The following is a 23,495-nucleotide window of genomic DNA, read 5'->3' as shown; positions in this document are numbered from 1 at the left end:
AGGGGGAAGGGATTGGAGCCATGTAAAGGGCTGTTGGTAAACAAGGTCGGGAGGCTGATCGGCTGAGGATGGCACAGAATGCCACTTAGGGAACAAGAGGGTTTGTGTGTCATCGCTGGGGGAGGGTGCAGCAGAGACCACAGGGCCCTGAGAGCACTCGGACGCATCAGCTAGACCCATTCCTTACTCAGGACAGCTGGGAGTCACGGGCTGGAGAGCAGCTCCTCACTCTTAATGAGTGAAGCATGAGTTACCTCCTACTCTTTTACATTTTATTTGAAAAATGGCTGTTCAAAGTTCTAGAATTGTGTATGGCTTAATACCAACTTGGCATTTGCAACTTGAGGCAGACATTGATTGCCCTTCGCAGCAAGGACATTCTTTGGCTTGTATGGGTAACATTCTCATCAGATTTTGCTCAGGATGTCTAAGAGAAAGGGTCATCAGGGGTTTGTTTCTCAGAGAGTGCCAGGGATGGTGGTCGAAGCTGTCGTAGGCTGTGCTTTGCATTGGTATGGGACGTGGAGGTTTCAAAGTGTTTTGTCTCTTTCCTCGGCTTGGGAGGGTGGGTTGCTGTCTCCACTGTGCGCAGATGAGGAAATAGTCAAAGAGAAGGTAAGTGAATTGTCCACATCAGGTAACAATTTGATGATAGAGCTGGATCCAGAAATTAATTCCACGAGCTCTTATTGGTCATAGATTGTAAGCCCCACCATGTGTGGTTGCCAGATGGGCTCTTGCCTCCCCAGGAGCTCACAGTTTAGTGAGATGGACCGAAAGGATAGTGGAACGTGTGTTATCCCAGTGTTATGGACAAAGTACCAAGGAATAATGTATTAATTGCATTCCTCAGTATGTATCAAATATCATAAAATAAAAACAAAAGTTAAGTTCAGTGGGGACAGTTCGAGAAAGCTTCCAGAAGGTGACATTTGACCTGGGTTTGAAAGATGCATAGGAGTTGGAGGAGGATGAGAAAGGCCTTCAAAGCTGGAGAAAACAGCTTAGCATGTGGAGGCCAAGGGTGGCCACACCACAGCACGTGGGTCTTGGAGTGGCAGAAGTTAAAGCCAGACAGATGAGCTGGAACCAGATTGTAACAGCCCTTTGATTACATGCTGGGAGATTTGGACCTGACACTGGATGCTGTGGGGGACCTTTGGGCTTTTATTTAATCAAGGGAGTGACAGGATCAAATGTGTTTTTTTAGAACTCTTGTCAGCACTTGTGGAAGGTGGATTGGAATGAAGAAAGAGAGAATGAAGGTAGCAAGACCAGTGAGGAGGCTCTAGTAACTGTCCAGGTGAGAGCTGAGGACTTGAACTAGGGTTGTGGCCATTTTCTCATCCATTTGACGGACCTTGATAGCCTACCACGTGCCCAGCACTGGGTCTGCAGCGGCAGATAACAGCTGCCCTGTGTTTCCCCTCCAGAGAGAGGGGAGAGAAGTGTGAACAGCACCACACACACACATACACACAATTACGGCAGATGGTGGTGACTTGTTGTGATGTCAGAGGAGATAGAGGGCCTGAAGGAGAGACAGACGTGGAGGCCTGCTTTACGGGGACGTGGGGAGCGTCTGTCTCTCGGAGGAAGTGAAGTGCTTTGAGCTGAGCCTCGCCTGAGGAGGCCCCCAGGTAAGGAGCTGGAGGCAGAGCGCCCCTGCAGAGGGAGAGCCGGTGAAGGCCCCTGGAGGGAAGAGCTTGGGGCCAAGAGACCTGAGAGAGGACGGTGGACCTGGGAGGGCGTTGTGAAGTGAGAGGGCATGAGTCTGGAGGCCCTGCCACTCAGGGCCTGACCCGGGTTTGCTTCTTCGAGCTGTGGGATCTCACAGACGGGAGCAAGAGGTGGTCAGATCGATGTTTTTGAAAATAACCCTGGCTGCTTCTTGGAGACGGAACTGGAGAGACGAGGGAACAGATCTTGAGATTGTGGCCCACTTACTGCACTGGGGAAGGCGGGGCAGGAGCAGGTGCTGGGAACAGAGTTCCGTTCTGTACTTGTTAAGCTCGAGAGGCCAGTAGGTGGTTGCATACCTGGATAGGAGCACAAAACTGGAGGTGAATGTTGGGGGCTGTCAGCATATAAATAGTAATCATGTCCCTGAGATTAGATGGCAGGTCTGTGGAGAAGGCACAGTAGAGCAAAGATGAGTCTTTGCTAAGTCCTAGACATGTCTGGGGCTGAGCCCTGTTTATACTCCAAGATTCTGGTCATCTGCTCATGGCCCGCAGAGGAGCACTTACAACCGTCAGTGTATTACCATGAAATTTACAGACTCACAGCCCAGTGGCTAAGAACATAGACCCTTGAACCCGAATGCCTAGAGCTCAGACACCCTTCTGCCACTTACTGCCTGCAGGATGTGGGTCTTTACTTCATCTCTTCTCCTCAGCCAGAAGGTGGATAAGAGCGGTCCCTGCCTGGAGGCGTGCTGAGGATGAGATGTTAGCAGAGGGCCTGGAGAGCAAGCCCTGGGGAGAAAAGTTCCAGGTGGAGGGGAAACTCAGAGGGTTTCTTTCACTAGAGGTTGGAGGAAAGGCTTCTTGGGAGGTGAGATACCAGCAGTTTTGAAGGAGAGGCACAAATGATTTTCCAGGACAAGAAGGTAAGAGCAGGGCAACCCAGACAGAGAAGCAACATGAGTAAGGCAGACGATGGGGACTGTTTATCATGACTGTTTGGCGTCTGTCTGTCTTACTCACCAGAGAGCTCCTCAGCCTCCCATTACACAATGCACGTGTGCGTGCACACACTCCACTATTGATTACTCTGACTTTTGCTCCTTTCTGGAGGTGTCTGGTGCATGAAAGTATAGTAAATGGATGGATGGATAGGTGGGTAGGTGAATGGAAAAGAAATTATAAGTTCCAGAAATCCACACTAGACCAAAGATAGGTGAAAATTTCTATCTGGGAATAGAGTGTATCTTAAAAGGTGATTTTTCCCCCCATTGATTAAAAAACTTAAAATACTTGTTTATAGAAAAAATTGGGACATAGAGAAGTACAAAGAAGATGGGAAAACATCACCTAGAAATCCCATTGCTCACTGTTAACTTTATTGTCTTTGTAATTTTTTATGTTTTTAATGAGGCAGAACTGTCAGATTCACACCTTCCATTAGAGCTGCTGGCAACCTTCACCTCCTGGTCTGGCCCTCAGTCCATCCAGTTCATGTCAGATAGCAGAGGCAAGCCCTGCTCCCCAGGCCGTCCCAGTCATACCGAGACCCTGGCCGCTGCACCAGTTCAGCCCCGGAGGAAGGCTGGTCCTTGCTGGCGTCCCTTGGGGAATGATAGCCTAGATCCCCTGAGACACTGCTTTCTCTCAAGCCTTAGAGTAGACTTGAGGTCTCTGTGTGTAGTGTTCTGTATGTTTTATGCCCTTGATGGTATCTAACGGCACATCTGATGAGCTCCCAGACCGTGGAGCCTACCTTCATGGTAAGGGTCACCAGGGAGGGAGAGGTACCCTGGTCAGCGCCCGGAAGGGGTGAGGGGTCCACTTTTCATCACTAACGGTTACGATGTACCGTAGTCATAAAGGGGCAGTTTCTGTGTGGGAATGAACTCAGCCTTGTTTGCCTTTGTAAAAATTCTGATTATATCTGGGTTGTATCCAGAGAACAGTAACTTCAAATGATTTTTAAGTATGTTTGGTTATTGGGTGGATGTAAAATCTAAGAAGAACTTATCATTTCGGCTTCTTCATCCCTGGCGTGTAATGAGCCCCCCTGTTCTTGACTTTCTCCTCTCTCGCAGGTTGTGAGGCCAGGGCAGCGCACTGGGTAGGCTGTAGGCTCCTTGTGGACGCCTGTCCCTGCTGCTGCCTGAGGCTGTGTCTGCTCTTTCATCCCAGGCTGCAGGCTCCCTCTGCACACAGCGCCCCCAGGAGTGGGGAGGAGAGGAGGCCCAGCTTCGCAATATTCTGTCTAGTCCTCTAACGAGAGAGTGGCTCTGGGCATCTTGTTAGTTTTGTTTTTGTTGTTGCTTTTTTTAATCAAAGGAAGGAAATGAGCACTTAATGATCTACTCCTTAAAGTTTTGACATTGATAAAAATGACATCTGATCCTCTTTCACAGGGCTTTGAAATACCTTTTCCTAATACTTCCTGAGGGAAGAAGCAGCTGTCTTTAAATGCCTTTACAGAATCAAAGCCCTTAGTCACCGTTTTTGCTTGTGGCTACATTACTTTGTGGCTACATTACGGCTTTTCCAGCAGCTGCTGTGGTTTTGGAATTGTTTGTTTTTAGTACTTCTGTTATAAATTAATATCTGCATTGTAAAATGCATACCCAGCAACCCCCCAAGAATTTTTTCCTGCTTATCATGTTGATAGCAGTGAAAAAAAGAAAATTAAAAAGTATGTGCTTTGGAAAGCTTCATTTTAGCAGTGGTGCTTTAATGTGGTTACGGATTTGTTTTTATTCTTGCTTCCTCTAAACTAGTTTAGTATAGTTAGAAAGTCTTGTTTGTGAATGCCATTAAGGACGGTAGTTTTGGTGTTTGTTGGACTTTGACTGGATTGATGTTAGAAATGAGGCAGTGTCTTCTGCATTCAGAAGGGGGAATGTGGGAGCCGTGGGTGATTACCAGGGAGAGAAGTGGGTGTGGGAGCCCGCTTCCTGGGTAGGTGGCTTGACGTACAGACCTGGCATAGTAATACCCAGATTTTGGTTTTGGTTTTTATGGAAGTGATTTTAAAAGTAGGCCTTTGAGCGTTGTGGAATTTCCCTCCTTAATGGAAAGCTCAGTGGTCCTGCCAGATGACCTGAGCGCCTGTCTTTCCCTGAGACCTGCCCCGCTCTCCTCTCCTTGCCCTTCCTGCCAGGGCGGCCTCACCTCAGCCTCGGAGCAAGGGGCTTTCTTCTCCTGGACCCCCGCCCAGCTCCCTCACTGCCTCCCCTCCTGGCCTGTAGCACAGAGCCGCCCCCAGAGACCCTGTGACGGGATGGAGGGAATCGTGATGCAGGGAGCAGAGCCCCTGGCCTGTCAGACATTCACTCAGTGTCAGTTCCTTCCTCTCCTCATGGGACTTCTGGCTGGTTTTCTCGGCTTTCCTTCTGCTTTCCTGACTTTTGTCCTGCTCCCCTATAAGTAGTCTTTTCCCAAAGTTGCACACTCTCCTCCTCTTCCTTGTACACCTTCTGCCTTGGAGAGCTCAGGATGTCACAGATCTGGCTCTTACTGTTCACAGCCCATTTCCTCATCTTCCACAGTCATTCTCATCAGCTGCCTGCTCGATGAGGACACTTGAACTTCTCCCCAGCATGGTCACCCCCCTTCCCAGTCACTCAGGCTCAAAACCTAGTAGTCTGTTCACACGCCTCCTTCACCCCCACCCCACCTCCTACTCCATCCAGCCTAGCCCACTGTTAAACAGTCCATCCTGCCACACCACCGCTGGTCAAGTTTAAGACCTTTTTGTCCACGGACAATTGTCATAGCTTCCTAACCGGTCTGTCTTCACCCGCACCATTCTGTACCTGCTGACGGGAGACTTCACTTCATTCTGTTGCTTCCCTTTTCAGAAATCTTCAGTGCCCCTACTGTCTGCAGCAGTACAGCCAGCAGAAATATATTGTGAGCCACAAATTCAATTTAAAATGTCTAATAGCCACATTACATCAATTTAAAAATAGGTGAAGTTAAGATACTTTATCTTGGGACTTCCCTGGTGGCGCAGTGGTTAAGAATCCGCCTGCCAGTGCAGGGGACACGGGTTCAATCCCTCGTCCAGGAAGATCCCACATGCCGCAGAGTAACTAAGCCCGAGCGCCACAACTACTGAGCCCTCGTGCCACAACTCCTGAAGCCCATGCGCCGCAACTACTGAGCCTATGCGCTGTAACTGCTGAAGCCCGCGTGCCTAGAGCCGATGCTCCGCAGCAAGAGAAGCCACCACAATGAGAAGCCCGCGCACCGCAACAAAGAGTAGCCCCCGCTCGCCGCATCTAGACAGAGCCCACGCGCAGCAACGAGGACCCAACGCAGCCAAAAAAAAAATGTATTACTTTATCTAATACATCCAAACATTATTTCAACATATAATCAATATAAAATTATGAATGAGATACTTTCCATAATTTTTCAAGTCTTCAGGATCTAGTGTGTAATTTACACTCACAGCATGTCTCACTTTGGACCAGTCACTTTCAAGTGCTTGGGGCTGTGGGATTGGTCAGCACAGGGATTCAAGGTCACAGCCCAGACCCCTTAGCCTGGTACTGCATGTCCTTGAGTCCCAGCTCGCGATTCCAGACCTAATTTCCTGCCCCTGCTCAGGTGCTCCAGCCAAAACGGTTACCGTGCACATCCGCAGACCCAGCTGCACTGTGCTGAGCCTTGATCTGGCCGCCCGCCCCAAGCACAGGCCCGGCCCCACCTGTACTCGGGAGCTCCTCAGGGGACCTGGGCTTTTGCCAAGGGTGTTTTTTCAACATACTCAAACGCATCATCCAGATCACGGCCCCGCTGACACTGGAGAAGTCAAGCCCGGCGGGGAAATCCTGTTAGTTAGCTCTGAGAACTGACCAAGATGCCTTACTTTTTTTATTAGACATTTTCTGGAACAAAAATATACCCTTATGGTGCAGAAAGTGGGTTGCATTCTTTATATTTATTGAATAAGATGTTCTAGGTATTTGTTTTTTAATTTCTGTTCTCTAACTTTTTTGCTAAACCCAAACCAAGTGATAGCCCAGGGCAGTTTACTTCAGTGACTCCGAGCTAGCCCTGAAGTTGTGCCTCCCACTGCCCGGGGTCTGCAGGGGGGGGCGCCCTGGTTTATTGACGTTTGTCAGTGGCACAGAAGGCGCCAGCCCCACTTTGGGGCTGACGGGCCTGTGCCGGGTGTCATCTTACCCGCTCCATCCCCCTTGCACCAGCGCCTTCCGTGTCTCTAGGATGAAGAGTGCTTGGTTTGCTCCCCCATCAGCGCCCCCACCATTGTCCCCTCTGTGAGGATGCTCTGACCTGCTTCCTCCCAGCCCGCTTCTTCTGCTGCCCCTTTACCTCTTTGCTCAGCGCGCCCTCATCCCAGAGATAGAGGCCTTTCTAGGCCTTCCTCCTTGAGACTGGAATCACTCTAATCCTCCTGCCCTTTGTCTTCTTTCCCTGGTTGGGTTTTGCTCACAGTACAGCACTCCTTACCGTCAGATCCTGTCAATTTCACTACCTTTTCATCCCACTTGAACATCAGTTCCACTCAGGAAGGGATGTCTGTCTGTTGGTGCTGTCAGTGCCTGGCGTGTAGTGTACATTCAGTAAAGGATGGAAGGAGGAATGAACGAAACATGAGTGAGTGGTGAGCGGGAGGGACCACAGGCGAGTTTGCGGACCTCTCTGATCCTGTTTCTCGGTGGGTAACACAGCAATAGCACCTACCTTCCTATGGGGAAATGAGCACTCATACTTACACTGCTGGTGGGAATATAAATTGTTACATCCTGTATGGGAGGTAATTTGGCGATATCTGTAAAAAATTATAAATGTATGTACCTCCTGAACCAGCTATTCCAGTGGGAATTTATCCTGCAAGTATATATTTATACATGTGAAAATTGCCATATGTGCAGGTTATTCTTTGCTATACAAATGTCCTTCAGTGGGGGACTTCTCAAATAAACCACAGTATATCCATGTAATTGAGTACTCTGCAGCTGTAGAAAAGAATGAGGAAGCTGTCTTCGTACCAGTACAGAGAGACGCACGTGTGTGACTGCATGAGAAAACAGAGGCGCAGACAGTGGAAAAAAAGGAGTGTGGATAAACTTGTATCTGTGTTTGTCTTGTCCACACAGGAAGACACTTGCAGAGATAAACAAGAAGCTAATGACAGTAATTCTGGGGGCAAGGGATCTGGGATGGAGGAGAGGGATGTGAGTGAGGCTTTCTACTGGATACTTTTATTAATATATATGAATTATGACTGTATTACCTATTAAAAAAATAAAAGCTTACGTTGCGGGGTTATTTTGAGGATGAAACAGCATGTGTGCAGAGCCACTGCTCAGTGCTTGGCCCCAGAGTAGATCCTCAGGTTGGAAGCTAGCACGGCTGTCCTGATATGCCTGCCACGCACCCCACGATGAAGCAGACGTTTTCCCTGCACTTGAGCACACAATCTGGTAGGGAAAACTGATGGTGTAGAACAACTGAGAAAGCCTTCCCACGTTAGAGTTGGTATGTGGTCCGTTAATGGTTTTGGTTTGCAGTTGCTTAAGCCGCTGTGCCTGCTTCCCACGTGCTGAGGTGTGGCGTGTCTGCGTGGGTGCCCCAGCAGGGGCACAGAAGGTGGGCTCAGGTGTTTGTCCGTAAGTTACATCCACGTGTCTACTTACAGCAGGCTCAATGCACCTTTTTAACGTGGAGTAAAGTCTTTAAATGTGTCTCGTCACCCCAGTAACATGTATTTTAATAATGGTGCTATGATTATTTATCTCCATTCCTCACAGTTGCAGGGAAATACCGTTTTTACTTGACAGTATTCCAGTTTTGAGTTCTAATGGAATTATTTTTGTTTTGCCTTTTTAAGCCAAAAATAAAATTTTTCTCCTAACCATAGTGCTAGAAGTTTTTATGTCCATCCTTAAAATTTTCCACACATGATAGAGTAATGGTGGAGAGCTGTTGGGAAAATTGAGATTAGATTTGGTTGTGGTGAAATGTGAGGTGCAGGGGTTGAGAGCCACACACCGTGCCAGGGCACAGCCAGCAGCCTGGCTTCTCAGCCGGAGGTCGCTTCTGTAGCTGCCCAGTGAGGCCACCAATGGGGGTGAACCGGCACCACCCTTGGACACTAGGCCAGCAGACCAGTCCTGGTTAAGGGATCAGGAGTGCTGGGGCAGCCTGAGCCCGGTGGGTACAGCAAGGTCTGCTGGGTGGGGGTAGGCTCCCCCAAGACCAAAGCCCTGACCTGGCCTCGTAAGGTGCCTCTGACCTCTGTGGAAGAAATGGTGACGGTCTCGTGGAAACCCTGACAGGGCAGCACTGGGCTTCCAGGTTGTTGGCGTTAGCATAGGTCAGCGGTCGTATACAGGAAGGTCACCGGGCAGGAGAGGAAAGAGGCAGGGGGTGACAGTGCGGCTGTGACACTGCAGAGCGACAGCAGTGACCCCTGCTGCTCAGTAACCCTTGCCGGGCCTGCTAGCCCCGGGCCCTCATGCCAGGCAGGGTCAGGCCTCTCCACTCTTCCCTGGCTGGGACCATTGTTGGCCCCCTCCCTTCCAGGGCCTAATTTTCTGCAGCAGTTTGCATGGTTCATTAGTCTTTTTGAAGAAACCAAGTGTTTTCATTTTCTGTGACTTTCTGTAAAGATGCAGCACACACAGCAGACACACAGTGCAAGGCCGACAAGGCAGGAGGCCCTGTGTCCCGGTGGGCTTCCCGTCCCTGTGGCCCGCGGCCCTCTGAGGCTCGAGTCGGGGAACCCCAAGCACGTGAGGGAAGTGGGAGCGTGTAGCTCACCGAAGCCCGCCGGGCTCCCGAGGCACCCGGTTGCCAGGCTGGCAGTGGAGAGCGTCTGGCAGCAGGACTTGCTGAGAACTCAGGGGTCTTGGGAACTCCCAGATGTTTCTGGTGCTGTGATTTGGGGACCAGGCAGCCTCGTGGAAGCCGCTGTGCCAGTGAGCCCCACGGAAGGTCTGCAAGCAGGGAAGCGACTCGGGGGGTGGTCGTCCCTTTTGGGGGGTTTCTCCTTTTGCCTTTTGTTCTTTTAAAGGCAAGACTCCCGACCTGTGCCTGTTAAACAGTTGGTCAGTGGATCAAAAATAAACGTGGAGTAGAGTGGCAGTGAGTAGGCACATCCTCCTGAGTGTTTATCTAAACACCGCCTTGTTCAAAGAAGATGGAGGAATGGCTCCTAAAGATACACACGTGACAGCGACTGTGAGGGAGGAAGCTGCGGTGCATCAGGGCCGAGGCAGAGCCCAGGGAGGGGTGCGTTGCTGTCCTGGGTGCTGCTGGCTGCACGTGGACTAACCACCCCCACCCCCGCCCAGCAGCCGGAAGAGGCAGGGGTAGTCAGCACGGGGCACGCGGGGCTGATGCAGTGCAGAGCGCCCCTGGGGGCCCAGGGCTCCCGGCCGTGGGGACTGCGAGACTTTCCCGGGGACATGGTAGTGAGGACCCTGTGCAGGTGCAGGAGTCACAGGCCCAGCCGCTCCTGGCGTGAGACGTGCGAAGTGCCCGGGGCTGTCCCTCTCCCCAGTGTGTCCCGGCGCCTGGTATAGTATCTGTCGGGCACATACTAGGCTCTCAACAGTGTTTGCTGAATGACTGACTCGGTGAAACCCAGTGGCCTGACACCCAGGTGCAGTTCTAGACGGTAATTCCACAAGGGGCCAAAATGCCTTCGCTGGCCTGACCGCGGGATAGGACATGGAGTGCCTGGATGGACGCGTCCCTTCTCACCGAGAAGCAGACAAGTTTTCTTGCTGGAAAAGTAGACCTTTAAAACTTCTCCATTGTGATAACTTGTTCTCCTTTGTCTTCACAGAGACTAATAGACAAGTCACGAGTAACCTGTGTCAAATGGGTTCCTGGTTCGGAAAGCCTTTTCCTAGTAGCCCATTCAAGTGGGAACATGTACTTGTATAATGTGGAGCACGCTTGTGGCACCACAGCCCCCCACTACCAGCTTCTGAAGCAGGGAGAGAGCTTTGCCGTGCACACTTGCAAGAGCAAATCCACGAGGAACCCTCTCCTCAAGTGGACGGTGGGCGAGGGGGCCCTCAACGAGTTTGCTTTCTCCCCAGATGGCAAGTTCTTGGCGTGCGTGAGCCAGGACGGCTTCCTGCGGGTGTTCAACTTTGACTCAGTGGAGCTGCACGGCACCATGAAAAGCTACTTTGGAGGCTTGCTGTGCGTGTGCTGGAGCCCGGACGGCAAGTACGTCGTGACGGGCGGAGAGGACGACCTTGTGACCGTCTGGTCCTTTGGAGACTGCCGCGTGATCGCGCGGGGCCACGGGCACAAATCCTGGGTCAGCGTGGTGGCGTTTGACCCCTACACCACTAGCGTGGAAGAGAGCGACCCTATGGAGTTAAGTGGCAGCGACGAGGACTTCCAGGACCTTCTTCACTTTGGGAGAGACCGAGCAAACAGTACCCAGTCGCGGCTGTCCAAGCGGAACTCGACCGAGAGCCGCCCCGTCAGTGTCACGTATCGGTTCGGCTCCGTGGGCCAGGACACGCAGCTCTGCTTATGGGACCTCACGGAAGACATCCTTTTCCCCCACCAGCCCCTCTCCAGAGCAAGGACGCACACGAACGTCATGAACGCCACGAGTCCTCCTGCCGGAAGCACTGGCAACAGCGTCACGACCCCCGGCAACTCGGCGCCCCCTCCCCTGCCGCGGTCCAACAGCCTCCCGCATTCCGCCGTCTCCAGCACCGGCAGCAAGGGCAGCATCGCGGACGGGGCCATCGCTTCCGGGGTCAGCAAATTCGCGACGCTCTCACTACACGACCGGAAGGACAGGCACCATGAGAAAGATCACAAACGAAACCATAGCATGGGACACATCTCTAGCAAGAGCAGCGACAAACTGAACCTAGTTACTAAAACCAAAACGGACCCAGCTAAAACTTTGGGGACGCCCCTGTGTCCTCGGATGGAAGACGTTCCCTTGTTAGAGCCGCTCATCTGTAAAAAGATAGCACATGAAAGACTGACTGTATTAATTTTTCTTGAAGACTGTATAGTCACTGCTTGTCAGGAGGGATTTATTTGCACATGGGGAAGGCCTGGTAAAGTGGTAAGTTTTAATCCTTAATGCTGCACCAGATCTAGAACTTGAATAGGTAGTGATTTTTTTCTTGCGGGAGGGGCGGGGTGTACAATGAATGTGAATGACACTTCTTATTCTTAATGTAAATCTAAATGCATCAGAGCCATAATTTTGGATACTGCATGCCATGTAATTCTGAATCATTTGATAATTCACCTTAGAACGTTTAAAAACTATAATCAAACTAATGGCCAGCCAAGTCAGTCACCCTCCTGGGGGTATATAGAGTCCCAAGGTTAGCGCTCCTGTATTAGACTATTTCGATTTTAGGAAAATCATGACAGTGTGGGGAAACAATGACTTTAAAATGCTAAAATTAAAATTTCTGCTTTAACTGGAATATTTTTGCTTAACTACTCAATTAGAATATTGTACACCTGATCAGAGTGTGTATTCAATACGAACGGCCATTAATTGTCATTTATAGTCCAACTTTTTATCTTAATCATCAAATGTTTAGGAATCTATGAAATTTAACTTTAGGAACAAAGTGTTCAGCAGGGTTGATTGATATTATTTTTACATCGTTCTGGCAATCCACAGAAAGAGAAGAGCCTTAATTTTTAAAACCCATTTTAGTCATTTTATGACAATTAAAATTGTTTAATAAACATCTTTTTTCAAAGAAGCAGTTTGTAGCACTTTGATTGAGACTCTGTGCACTAAATAAAATACCCATGTTTCTCAGAGCCTGGACAGTTACCGCGAGCTGCGGGCTGAGGGCGCCAGCAGTGTTGTCAGAAGTGCCTCTTGCCACACAAGCCAAGATCTTTTATGGTGGATGTGATTTGCTTACGCTTTTTCCAACAAGGGGAAGGAGCTTTTCTTTTCTTTTCCTTTTTTTTATTTTTTGGTGTGGGTTTTTGTTTTTTGGTCAAAAAGGCACATGACCGTAGGCCCTAGGCAGACTCCTCAGCCTTGTTTGTGAAGACTGATAGGCCCCCAAGGTTCAGAGAACTTGAAATTTTTCCCGCGTTTGGGTTTTGTGTTCCCACCAGAGGGGAAGGGCAGGTGCAGGTTGCTCCTTCTCCTTGGAGGGCAGTCGTGGTCCCGGATCTTCCGGATCATTCTCGGGATGCCCTCGGCCTCTGTCTCAGGGACGCCATCCCCTACCCCAGGGCCTGCCCCTGGGGGCCTGTGGCTGCTGGGGGCAGGGCTGGCTCTCCCTCAGCCCCGACAGCTGCGACTCTAATTCCTTCAGATCCTTATCAGCTGTCAGACGAGTCGCTTTTCAAATTCTAGTTTTCACAGTGGATGAGAGAGCTCTTTGACCCATATGTTTCGTGTCAAGATGATAATGATCTCATTTGTTAGCTCACTTCCGTCACTTAGGTTTGTTTTTCTGTTGTGCACGCCTTTGTAATTAAATATAGAGATACTGATAATTTATACTGGTTTGAGTAGTGAACGCGATTCAGCAAAGTGCCGACCGGGAGGCTCCAGTGTGTCGGGTGCGAGGCTCTGGTTGATGGGGCAGCTCCGTGCTCTTAGAGCCGCCCTCCCGGGAAGGCCAGGCCGGCTCCCCACTCCACACGCGTCCGGGCCGAGCCGTTCACTCTGTGTCCCCCGTGCTCATTAGTGTGGTGGTTTCTGCGACCTGTGACAGCGGGGGTGTGGCCTGTGACAGTTCATGCATCAGGGTCCATGGGGATGTTAGTGTCCTGTCTGCCTTTAAGATATGGTCCTTTGTTCCTAAATGTTAACTGATCTGAGGTAGCAAAGACAGCCGTGCTTGTGGACTCTTTCAGCTTTGGAGGCTAGGAAATTGGGCTGCCAGGTGGAGAGCAGGAACCAGCACTCCATGTGCAATTTTGTGTACCTGCATAGTTTTAGAAATTCAGTTTCAAATGCTTCTGAGGCATTGAGTATGCAGTTTCAAAATTCAGGACTTTGTAATTGGCCCAAGTGGCTGAATCCCAGGTAAGTAGCCTTTACGGGGGAGTGTGTCGCGCACAACCTTCCAATTCCGAGCGCTGTGCTCCTTCAGTGCGGGCAGGAAAGCCACGGGTGGGGCCCGTGTAGCTGATGCTTGTGCGACGGGGGCCCTTTCTGGTTCTTTCTGTCCTTCAGCGTCCGCTGGGGCAGCTTACCCAGGGCGCGGTCTGTGGGTGGGAGCGGGGGTGGGAGAGGCAAGAGGAGGGTGTTACTGGCCCCTTAAAAAACAAGCCCCGCAACGCGCTCGTAGAAGCCGGGCTCCATCTCCTCCACGCCGCCCCCACATTAAACCACCGTGGTCCCTGCACAGTTTGGGGTTTGGGGCTTGGTCGCAGTCTCGGTCTTCCAGCTGCTGCTGGTGAGTGTATCCTTGATGTCTGGCTGGGGCCCTGGCTGAGTGTCAGGTGCCGGGGAGGGGCTGCTTGGCCCGGCCCGGCCCGGCCCGGCTCGGACACGGCAGGGCAACGCTGCTTCCGCCCACTCTGCCTCTCTGATGCCTCCGCCCTTCTGTGACAGCCAGCAGCACCGTTCTCCTGCAGTCAGGAGGGCAGAGCGCGAGGTGCTCTCCAAGACCAGGACTAAAGTCGCCGGCAGCTTGAGGAGAGGGGGCACGGGAGGGAGGGGGCGGGCGGGCCCCTCCCCTCCACCCTCGGGTTTGTTTCGGGGCGCCAGGGCTCCTGCAGACCGGGGTCAGGAGGGGGGGTTGCTTCGAGGGGTTCCAGGGTGCCAGTCGCAGGTATATAAGGCGCCGTGGCCACTAAGGGAAATCTGGGGAGTGTGTTTTTGTAGTTTTCTCCCCACATTTTGAGCTTCCTCATTGAAACTTTTCAGTTTTTCAGCTTAAACGTTATCCTGAGCAAGAGTATCTTTTCTAACCTAACCTCTGGAATAAAACAGCTTGTGGCCACAAGAGGTTATTCCTACTCGCTCAGCACGATTTTTCCACCATGCACTGAGACGCATCGATGAAAAGCAGAGAAATAAAGTGCTCAGGGTAGCACGTGAGCCGAGCTGCTCCCCCCCCAACAAGAGGTGGCTCTGCCCGCCTGTGGCGACAGGACCCCTCGGAGGGCATTAGCCAGGCTGTGGGGTCTTCTCTGCCTGCCCTGCCCTGGCTCGCCCCTTAAAGCTTCTGGCAATTCCAGAGCTGGGTTTGTGTTGTGACCTGGGCGATGCAGGCTTCTGAATCCACTGGCTGCCCCAGCCCCAGCCCTTCTCTGTTTCTCCTCCGCTGCGAGAGCTGGGGTGGGAAGCCTTTGGAAAACCTGGCCTCTTAGTTTATTTTTATTTTTATTTTTGGCCTTCTTTTAAAGGCAAATGTGGAAAAGGGAGTAGGCAGACTCTTTAAAAATAACCAGTAGCTTTGGGTTCTAAATTGATTTAAATAGTGGTAAAGAATCTTAATTTTGTTTTTTGTGCTGACTGGACCTTCTCACATTTTTGAAGAGTTCTCCTGTGAGCCGTTGACTTGGGACTAAGGATAAATGCCTTAATGGAAGAAAAAGAGAGGAGTGGAAATACAGGGATAAGCTATGACAGTGATTATTGCCTCAGACATCCAGAAACGATGAGGGACAAAAGGCCCTGAAGCTTTCTCAGTTTTTACAGGCGTGTAACACGCGTGCCCCCAGTATTCTGTTCTACCGCTGGGCTCCACAGCCAAGTGCAAGTGCAGGCTGGCAGGTGGCCCGGCAGCCGCTTCTCCCCGATTCCTCCACTTCCTGTGGTACATCCTGAATTTTTAAGAGATTGTCAAGTATTGAACTTGTGCCGAAGTTGGTGAAGCAGCTTTATCGATGTCCGCACCCGTGTACAAGGTTCTCGTTACCTCCTGCTTGGGAGGGAGAGCTTTGATTTCCTGGTTGAGGAAGCTCAAAGTGTGAGGGGAGAGCCAAAGGGCCAGGGAGCACCGCGGAAGGAATCCTTTGAAAACCCGAAGGCCACGTTCGTGGACCTGTCTGTCCGAGGAGGAACTAGAAGCAGAGGTCGACCGTGGTTTCCCGGGAAAAACACACGGCGCGCCGCGTCCCGTTCTCTGCGGGAGGGCTTGGCCCAGGGTGACTGGCTGCGGCCCCTGCGCGTAGGGGAACGAGGGGCAGCGGTTGGCCTCCTGTGCGGGTCATCCCGCTGTGCCGGGCGTGTCCACTCCTGGGGCTTCCTTCCTCCGCATTCACGTGTAGGCCTGCTAAGTGACCCGGAGGAGATGTCCCCCTCGGGCACCACGGCAGGGAACAATGGGCAAAGGCTCCCTCCTTGTCCAGAGCACACCTGTCACGCTGGGCTGCTTGGGACTGTCACCTGTTCAGGTAGTCAGGGGGCTCAGCCCCACCACCCCAGTGCTGGCCAGTGAGAGGGGCGGTCTGGGAGGGTGGAGTCCAGGGCTCCTCTTGCAAGGCACTTGTAGCCAGCTGTTCCCTTTGAAACTCAGAGCCAAGTTCAAAGCTGTGTGTAGAAGCGCCTCCGGGAGAGGGAAGCTCTTCCACTGGTACTTTCTAGTCATTGCTGCCTCTGTTACGTGGACTGTGTGTCATGGTCACATCGCTGTTGCGCGAGTTAAATATGTAGAAGAAAACTTCTCTGCATTTTTGATTTCTGTATACCTAAGTTTATTAAAGGTTACTGTGTTAGGTGACACTGTATAAAATTGTATGAATATTTACCCTTAATGAAAATCAAAACTCATATGTATTTCCTTTTTTACATTCTCATCTAATTTCTTGAAAACTTGAATAAATTTCATAAAGAGCCTTCCTAACATGAAATGTTGGTAAATTAAGTTCTTAACTGTTGCAATAATTAACGAAGCTTTAATACCAGTATTGTTACTTTATAATTTTAAGAAAATCGTGTTTCTGTTTCACCGCCTTGGTTTTTAGCTGTTCCCTTGTCACTGTCACAGCTAGAGACTTACTACATACTTGATATTCTGAAGAACTTTGGGGTTGTCCTCTGTATAATGACGTTAAATAAATGCGTGAATGAACTGTAAACGTAGATAAATTTTCAGTAGTCACTTTCACATCAGAGCTTTAAAAAAATCTCAGTGAACCGAAAAAGAAAAGCTTCTAAATGCTGTAAAATCAAGGGCCTTGTTAATGTTTATAGAACGAAGAGCCCCAGGAATTGCTACCTCTTATTACTGATGCTGAGTTTTTCCGAATTAGAAGCTTTCTAAGTGAGATGTTTGTTCTGAGCACGGGAGGTATTCCCTGTTTTCTGTGACCTTCCTCTGAGCCAAGTCCCATGTGGGGAAGGACCGTGGGTTGGCTTTGCGGCCGAGCTGGTGCCGGTTCTGTGTGGAGCGCGCGCTGAGTTCCCAGGCGGCGGGCAGGCGACGCTGTAGCAGCTCTTCTCCTGAGGAGGGTTTGTCATTTTCCGTTTGCCGGAGGCGTTGTCATCGCCGTGGAGGTGGTCCTGCCTCGCGCCCGGGCCCCGAGGCTCCGGTGCAGGACGAGCCCCGTGAGCAGGGCAGTGGGAGCCGGTCCTCCCGGGGCGGGAAGCAGAAGCGATGTGCACTGGCCTGCTCTGGACCGCCCCTCGCTCTCGGCAGCGCCGGCACCTCCGGCCCCGAAAGAACCTTCATGGCAAGAGTTCCAGGCCTCGGCCCGCACGCTCAGCCTGGGGCTCGTGGGGGCAGCAGTGAGCTGCCCGGGTCAGAGGCCTCGTCAGGCCCTGGGGCTCCCACTCAGCCGCTGCGTCCCTGCCGTTTCGTGAGCCTGCCGTTTCGTGAGCCGCCTGGGCCTGGAGCTCGGGGCTGGCAAAGCCCCTGGAAGCCGCCTGTCCTTCTCGGTGGACTCCAGAATCTTCCTGGTCCTCCTGAGCCGCCCGTGCTGCAGGGTGTTGGGCTCTTGCCTTTGACACGAAGCTTCCAGAGCAGAAGAGACGGTCCGATGCTCCGCCCTCAGAGGGACCTGCTTGGACTTCACTACCACAGGAGCTGCACGTTGTCTCCTTAGCGCGCGAGGGGATTTTAAGCCCTGAACGCTAGTAGGTTGACAGGAAGTCTAAAAAGACGCACACAGGCACAGCATTTTGATCTTTTAAAGATAACTAGTTTGTACACCTTGAAAACATAAGTCCATTCTCCCACGTGTGGCTGCCTTTTGAAACAGTCGGTTCTGGACCAGCAGATCTCTTGAAAGGGACAGAAAATCTAGGGGTGCTCAGCCCCACCCCCTCTGGTGTCGGTAACCTCTAAACCAGCCTTCACGTGGACGCCCCATGACGGGACTCAAGCTAGAAGACACTGGAGGTCCCGGCCTGCAGAGAGGATGTCAGAGCCTCAGCGGGTCACCCGGCGGGAGGGCCTGTAGGCCGTGGGCGAGGCTCTCTTCCCCAGCACGGTTCTCGCAGGAGCCCTTGACTGGTTGTGCCCTAAGAAAGCCTTTTCGCAGGTGTCTGAAAACACCACGATCGTTTTCCCTGGGCGACTTTTCCCAGGTTGAGTGGCCTCTTTGGGGAAATGTGTCACCGCCAGTGTGGCCAGTCACCGGGCAGGTCAGGGCCGGCCAAGGGGCAGCTGCCTAGTGGAGCCAAGGTCCCAGGCCGCCGTGAACAGTGGGTCTGGGGCAGGGAGGGGTCCAGATGCTCAGAGAATGGCTCAGAGGACACGCCGGTGGAGTGGGCCCCCCCCAGCCCGCACCCACTTCCTAAACTTGGCTCACTGAGTCTGGGCCTCACGCCCCTTGGAATGAAATGGGAGGTCCTCTGTCCAGCTCTTCTATGGTTCTTTTATGTAGCGGCCTGGGCAGTGTGAGTGGCGGGATTCTTGTGGATGAAATAAGGAGAATGTATCCATAGCTAGAAGCGGCCCTGAGGAAGTTAGCCGGGTGACGGTTCTCATCGTTTGTGTACCGTCTCTAAAAGGGCCTCACTTAGCAAATATTTACCTCTTAGTCTCCGAGTGAAGTGAGATAATTCGGGGGAGCTCCTGGCAGGTTGCCTGGAACCGGAGCCTCCAGGGTTAAGTGCTCTGTGGCAGGTGCAGGGCCACCCCTCCAGGTGAGGCTGACCTGGCCGAGGGCCGCAGCAGCGCTGAGCTCCTCCCGTAGCACTTCTCTGCCGGTCTCGAGAGGCTGCTAGTCTGCAGCAAGACCTGTCCCGGGGCCAGTGTGCACGTCACTTTCGTCTGGGGTGAAGAGGGTGATTCTGGGAGTCGACTGACCAGGCTTTGAACAGCGCCGGATGCCCATCCCACGACCACTCTCTCGAGGGTCTGCGGTCTCACACGTTTCCAGATGAGTCCATGGTAGCCGGAGTCGGATGGGGAGGCCTCCCGTGGGCCCAGCGGGACTTCAGGACGAGGCCGTTCTCTGACGAGGGCCTCTGAGACCCTCACGGTCTTTTCTTGCTGTCAGGGTCTCTGATCTCGGCAGCACCCACGAACAAAGACATGTTCCTTTGTTGTAAATTGTTTTTTAGCCGAAATATTACTTTTTCTATATATACATTCTTATGAAACAAGGTTTAATTCTGTTAGCTTAGTATTATAAATTATAATCAAACCCAAACTAAGAGCTGGGGTAGTTTATCAATTTTCACATGAAATCTCTAGCAGGAATAAAATGGCAACTCTGGTGAGAACAGAACAACCTATTAAATGTTAGATCCAAGAGCTGCCACTATTTCTGTGATAGGCTTCCTTCCTGGAGGGGTAACGGGACATTAAGCAGGTTCTTGGCTGGAGAAATCTTTTGCTTGAGTGATACATGTAAAGCCCTCGTTTGCCAGCTGTCCGGCGTCAGGTGGAGAGACCAGCAGCTACCATGCTGCCTGGACAGCTGGAAGCTAGCAGGGTCGCTGAGGCCAGGCGCTTGATCCTCCCTGAGGAAGTCATCAGGGAGGATGCAGTCAGAGGGCAGGCCGCCCTCACGGGCAGCCACAGCGGGGCAGACGGCGGCGGGTCCTCCTCGCTGAAAAACCTGCCCCAAACTGTGCCCTTAGGTTAACGTGTCCAGCCAGGCTTCCCCCTAAGAGTGTTCTGGAGTCTTCGATGGAGGCCTGCAAGTGTGTCTTCCATCTTCCTTATCATCACCCAGCAACTTCGAAACTAAAGCACAGGCTTCCAGAAATAAGGTTACTCTTCACATTTTCTTTCGAATAGTGGTGTTTCCCCCGATGCCTCCACGGTGTGTCTGTCCTGCAGAACAATTCCATCTCTGGGAAGAGGACAGGGGTCAGGCCTCGCCCCCCTACAGGCTGCTGGCCTGCGTGCCGGGCACCGAGCAGATCCTGAGGCCTTGCTCTGCTCACCCCGGGGAGCTTAGTCCCGGGCCGCCCTCTCCTTGCCTGTGGCTGACCCGCGAAGGTCAGAGTCCCCTTGCTTCAGACACCTTAGACCGGATGAGGTCATCTGTGATGTTACAGGCTTCTTCCCTCCAGACTGTCCGCGATGGACAGGGATTTGGGCCTGGCGGCCTCACTGCAGCTCAGTTCAGACTCGGGGGGAGCGTTTCTCATCACTTGGCCAAAGGTTCCCTTCATCACCGAGGCGGTAAACCAGCCGTCCTCAGCTCTGTGGACTGGGCCGGGATGGGCACAGTGTCCAAAAGAGCTCCTCCCTCCCGTTGGGCCGGCCAGAGCTTTACCTCTTCTGTCAGGCTCCATCCACGCTGTCTTGAGGGGTTTGAGTGAGAAGCTGCCCGTCGCCGTGGAGATCAGACAGGGCTGTGTGCCTTTCCGGCAGTAACTCCAAGGTCAAGGAAAAGCACTCCTGTAGATTCTGAGCGGGGGCGAGTTGCTAAGTTCCGTTCGCCCCTGCTTCCTGATCTTGCCTAGATGAACGGATTTCGGGTTTAAGGTGAGAAACGAGATAAAGTGACCTGGAGCGGGACCACGTGCTTCCCGGCTTCCCTCCAACAAGGCGTGGGCGAAGCTGAGGGTCAGTTTCAGATCGTCACCCTTCATCTGTGCCAGCCGGAGGCCAGGTGTGAAAACGCAGCCATGTTTGCTTAAAGGCGTGTCCTGTGTGCAGCGTTTTGGGGGACAGCTTAAGGATGCTTGTGTTCCCAGAACTGAAAATTTGTAGCTTCAGTGTTGCAATACTGTAACCTTAAAATTATTCTTAATAAATGAATGCCAGACTGTGCTGGAACTACGTGCATCCCAGCAAATGCAGGGAGATGTAAGTGCTCTTTGCTGTACAAGAGGTAAAAACCCTTTCAGGGTTACCTAAGCTCACGCCTGTATTGCAAGAGATCCGTGACAGCCTCCTGCCTCTCCGTAGGAGCCAGCCCAGAGGGACAGACACCACCCCTTACTGGTGCAGAGAGTCCCCAGATCCACTGCAGCCGAGCGGCAGCCTTTGTCCTGAGCCGCCCCACCCACGTGACTGGATCCTGCTTTCTCTACCTGCTGGGCCCGGTGGGCTGGCGCTAATGCCAGAGGGGCACCACCATCACACCACCCATCAGAGAGAGCAAAGAAAACGCCTCTTCAAAAATGTCACTAGACTCTGTCCTTGGCGGCCACCCCGGCCCTTGGGGGACTGGGCGTGCAGCTGTCTGGCCTCACTGGGCGAGCTGGCCTCGGAGCCGGGGGGACCCCTCTGTGGCCCGGAGCTGCAGCCCTTGGGGAGGGCAGTGAACAGCCCCCCTGGGAGGTGCCCCTGGCCTTTGGGCAGTGATGCTGCAAGGAACCCTGGCCCTGAGAGACCACTCTTTCCCCCAGGCCAGCCCCGCCCAAAGCGTGCCACCCGAGGTGTGGGGGCGGGGCAGGCTCAGGATTCCGATGAGTTAGGAATTAAGTAGATGGACACGGAGGGGCTGTTAAAACCCTGGCTTCCAAACCAACAGAAAGCTAATTGTGCTCCTGTGAAACTGCTGGAAAGGATGAGCGACTGTGACTTTCTTCGCGGCCCCGTGTTCTGCTGGATTAATGTAAACTGCTTTGTTTGCAGGGTTTAATGTCAGCCCCAAACCAGGCCAGTTCTCCAGGTGGGACTATAGTGTAGCGAGCCCGCTCCCGCTCGGAGGTTCTCACCCCGGACCGGGTCTTGAGGGAGCGACGACGGAGCCCAGGGCCGCACGTGAGCCGCGTGGGCGTCAGGCCCCGGCCGCAGGCAGGCATCGCCCGCGTGGAGAGCAGCGCGGAAGAGGAAAGCGGGGCTCGGCGCCGCTCACCCAAAGAAGCTGTTTCCATTTTTAAATCGTTCTCTTGGGGCTGCAGTAAAAAATAAGAAATGAGATTTTCTTGCTTTTTACTCTAAAACTCAATGTAATAAAAATGTTATATATATTTATGTAATATATACATATATACATAGTGTGAAATAAAATGTTTCTTGGACAAGAAATCCCCTTAAATCCAACTGTTAAAAATAGTACTTCACTCTATTTTTGCTGATTTTCTTTTTAACACCTTAGGTGTCAGAAGACAACCTGGAATGCACTCATCAAGAAAGTTGTTACTTTCTGGCTTAAATATGTAATTCAGGAAGACGGATGCTGCGCGCAAAGGTTTTTAAAAATTGTTTGCACTTGAAATAGTTTAATGCTGTTAAAAAATAACTTTGAGGGCTTCCCTGGTGGCTCAGTGGTTGAGAGTCCGCCTGCCGATGCAGGGGACACGGGTTTGTGCCCCGGTCCGGGAGGATCCCACATGCCGCGGAGCGGCTGGGCCCGTGAGCCATGGCCGCTGAACCTGCGCGTCCGGAGCCTGTGCTCCACAACGGGAGAGGCCACAACAGTGAGAGGCCCGCGTACCGCAAAAAAAATAAAAATAATAATAACTTTGAGTATGGGTGTAGTGGGCCTCCAAGGTGTGGCGTGAAGATGCCCTTTTTAATCTGTTAACATTTAACACTCTTGTTCCAATGCAATCGGCTCTGTATTATATGTATAAATAATGTCATTCTGCAGTTGGGGAAATGGTTGCTTCAGTAGTACTTTTCATCTTCTAAGAGTGATATTTCTAATTCACAAAAAAATTAAAACTTGCTTGAATATACCATTTGTTTATCTTCTGTTAAATTGGCTCAACTTTTACTGTATTGTTTTTGTTGAATTAAATGTTTACACCATGTCCTTTGCAGCCCTGATGTGAGGCAGGCTCTTCAAGACCGTGGCTCGTCCGGAGAGCCCTGCGGTTCTCTGGCCCCTTCTTGCTGTCTCCCCATCTTCAGCCTTTGTGGGCAGCTGCCCATGCATGCGGACTGCGGTCTCAGGGAACAGTTTTCTCCTTACAGCTTCAAGTCCACGAGTCCACCTTCTGTTGTTGGAAGATCACACACGACTCTGTACGGTGAGTGTGAAAGTGCTTTGTTAAGGATGCAGAGAAAAAAAGGCTGATGACAATTACATGGGATTTTTATCTGGCTGAAGCCAGCTGGTGAGCATCTTGGTCATGCCCACGCCTACTTGTAGGCACTACAGGGGACTAGAATCATGACAGTGTAGCTGCCAAGTACAGGAACTTTTCTCAGTTGAAAAAAATCATACACAGTTGAACCCTTTGAAGGCCTTTTTATGTGGTCAGACTCTAAACCACGAAGTGCCTAAAACACATTTCTCTAAGTGATCCCAATGAACTGGGGGCGCGTCTGAGTGATTTTAGGCTAGAAGAGATGTGTCCACGCTCCATTGCCATCATTTCTGTGAACGTAGCAACAGGATAATGTTACTGTTGCAGAAAAATTCTCATCAGCCTGGGTCTTGGCTTCCTTCTCAGAGGAGAGGAGGGTCAGGGAGCCAGTTCTTCACCAGCCGCCGGCCCAGGAGGGCTGCGCCACGGGGAGACTCCGTCACAGGGCCGGGGAGCCTTCGAGA

The 23,495-nt window shown here is 51.9% G+C and overlaps 1 protein-coding gene across 17 annotated transcripts in view; it reads left to right on the top strand.

Annotated features, from left to right (window-relative positions):
* Positions 1–22,401, top strand: part of WDR20 (WD repeat domain 20) — a 64,061-nt gene extending 41,660 nt beyond the window's left edge. For 4 of the 17 annotated variants that reach the window (XM_060157393.1, XM_060157307.1, XM_060157223.1 and 1 more), the window contains one exon: positions 10,504–13,181. In XM_060157393.1, the coding sequence (XP_060013376.1) occupies positions 10,591–11,781 (1,191 nt within the window). In that variant the 5' untranslated portion in view covers positions 10,504–10,590 and the 3' untranslated portion in view covers positions 11,782–13,181. Of the gene's footprint in view, positions 1–1,210; positions 1,641–7,666; positions 8,196–10,503; positions 13,182–14,247; positions 14,314–21,628; positions 21,992–22,094 lie in introns of those variants that run through there. The other 13 variants (XM_060157575.1, XM_060157683.1, XM_060158045.1 and 10 more) reach the window with 11 other exon arrangements.
* Positions 22,402–23,495: the final 1,094 nt, after the last annotated feature.

This window comes from Lagenorhynchus albirostris, chromosome 1, assembly GCF_949774975.1.
Source record: "Lagenorhynchus albirostris chromosome 1, mLagAlb1.1, whole genome shotgun sequence".
Lineage (NCBI taxonomy): Eukaryota > Metazoa > Chordata > Mammalia > Artiodactyla > Delphinidae > Lagenorhynchus > Lagenorhynchus albirostris.
This window is presented reverse-complemented; position numbering and strand designations above follow the sequence as displayed.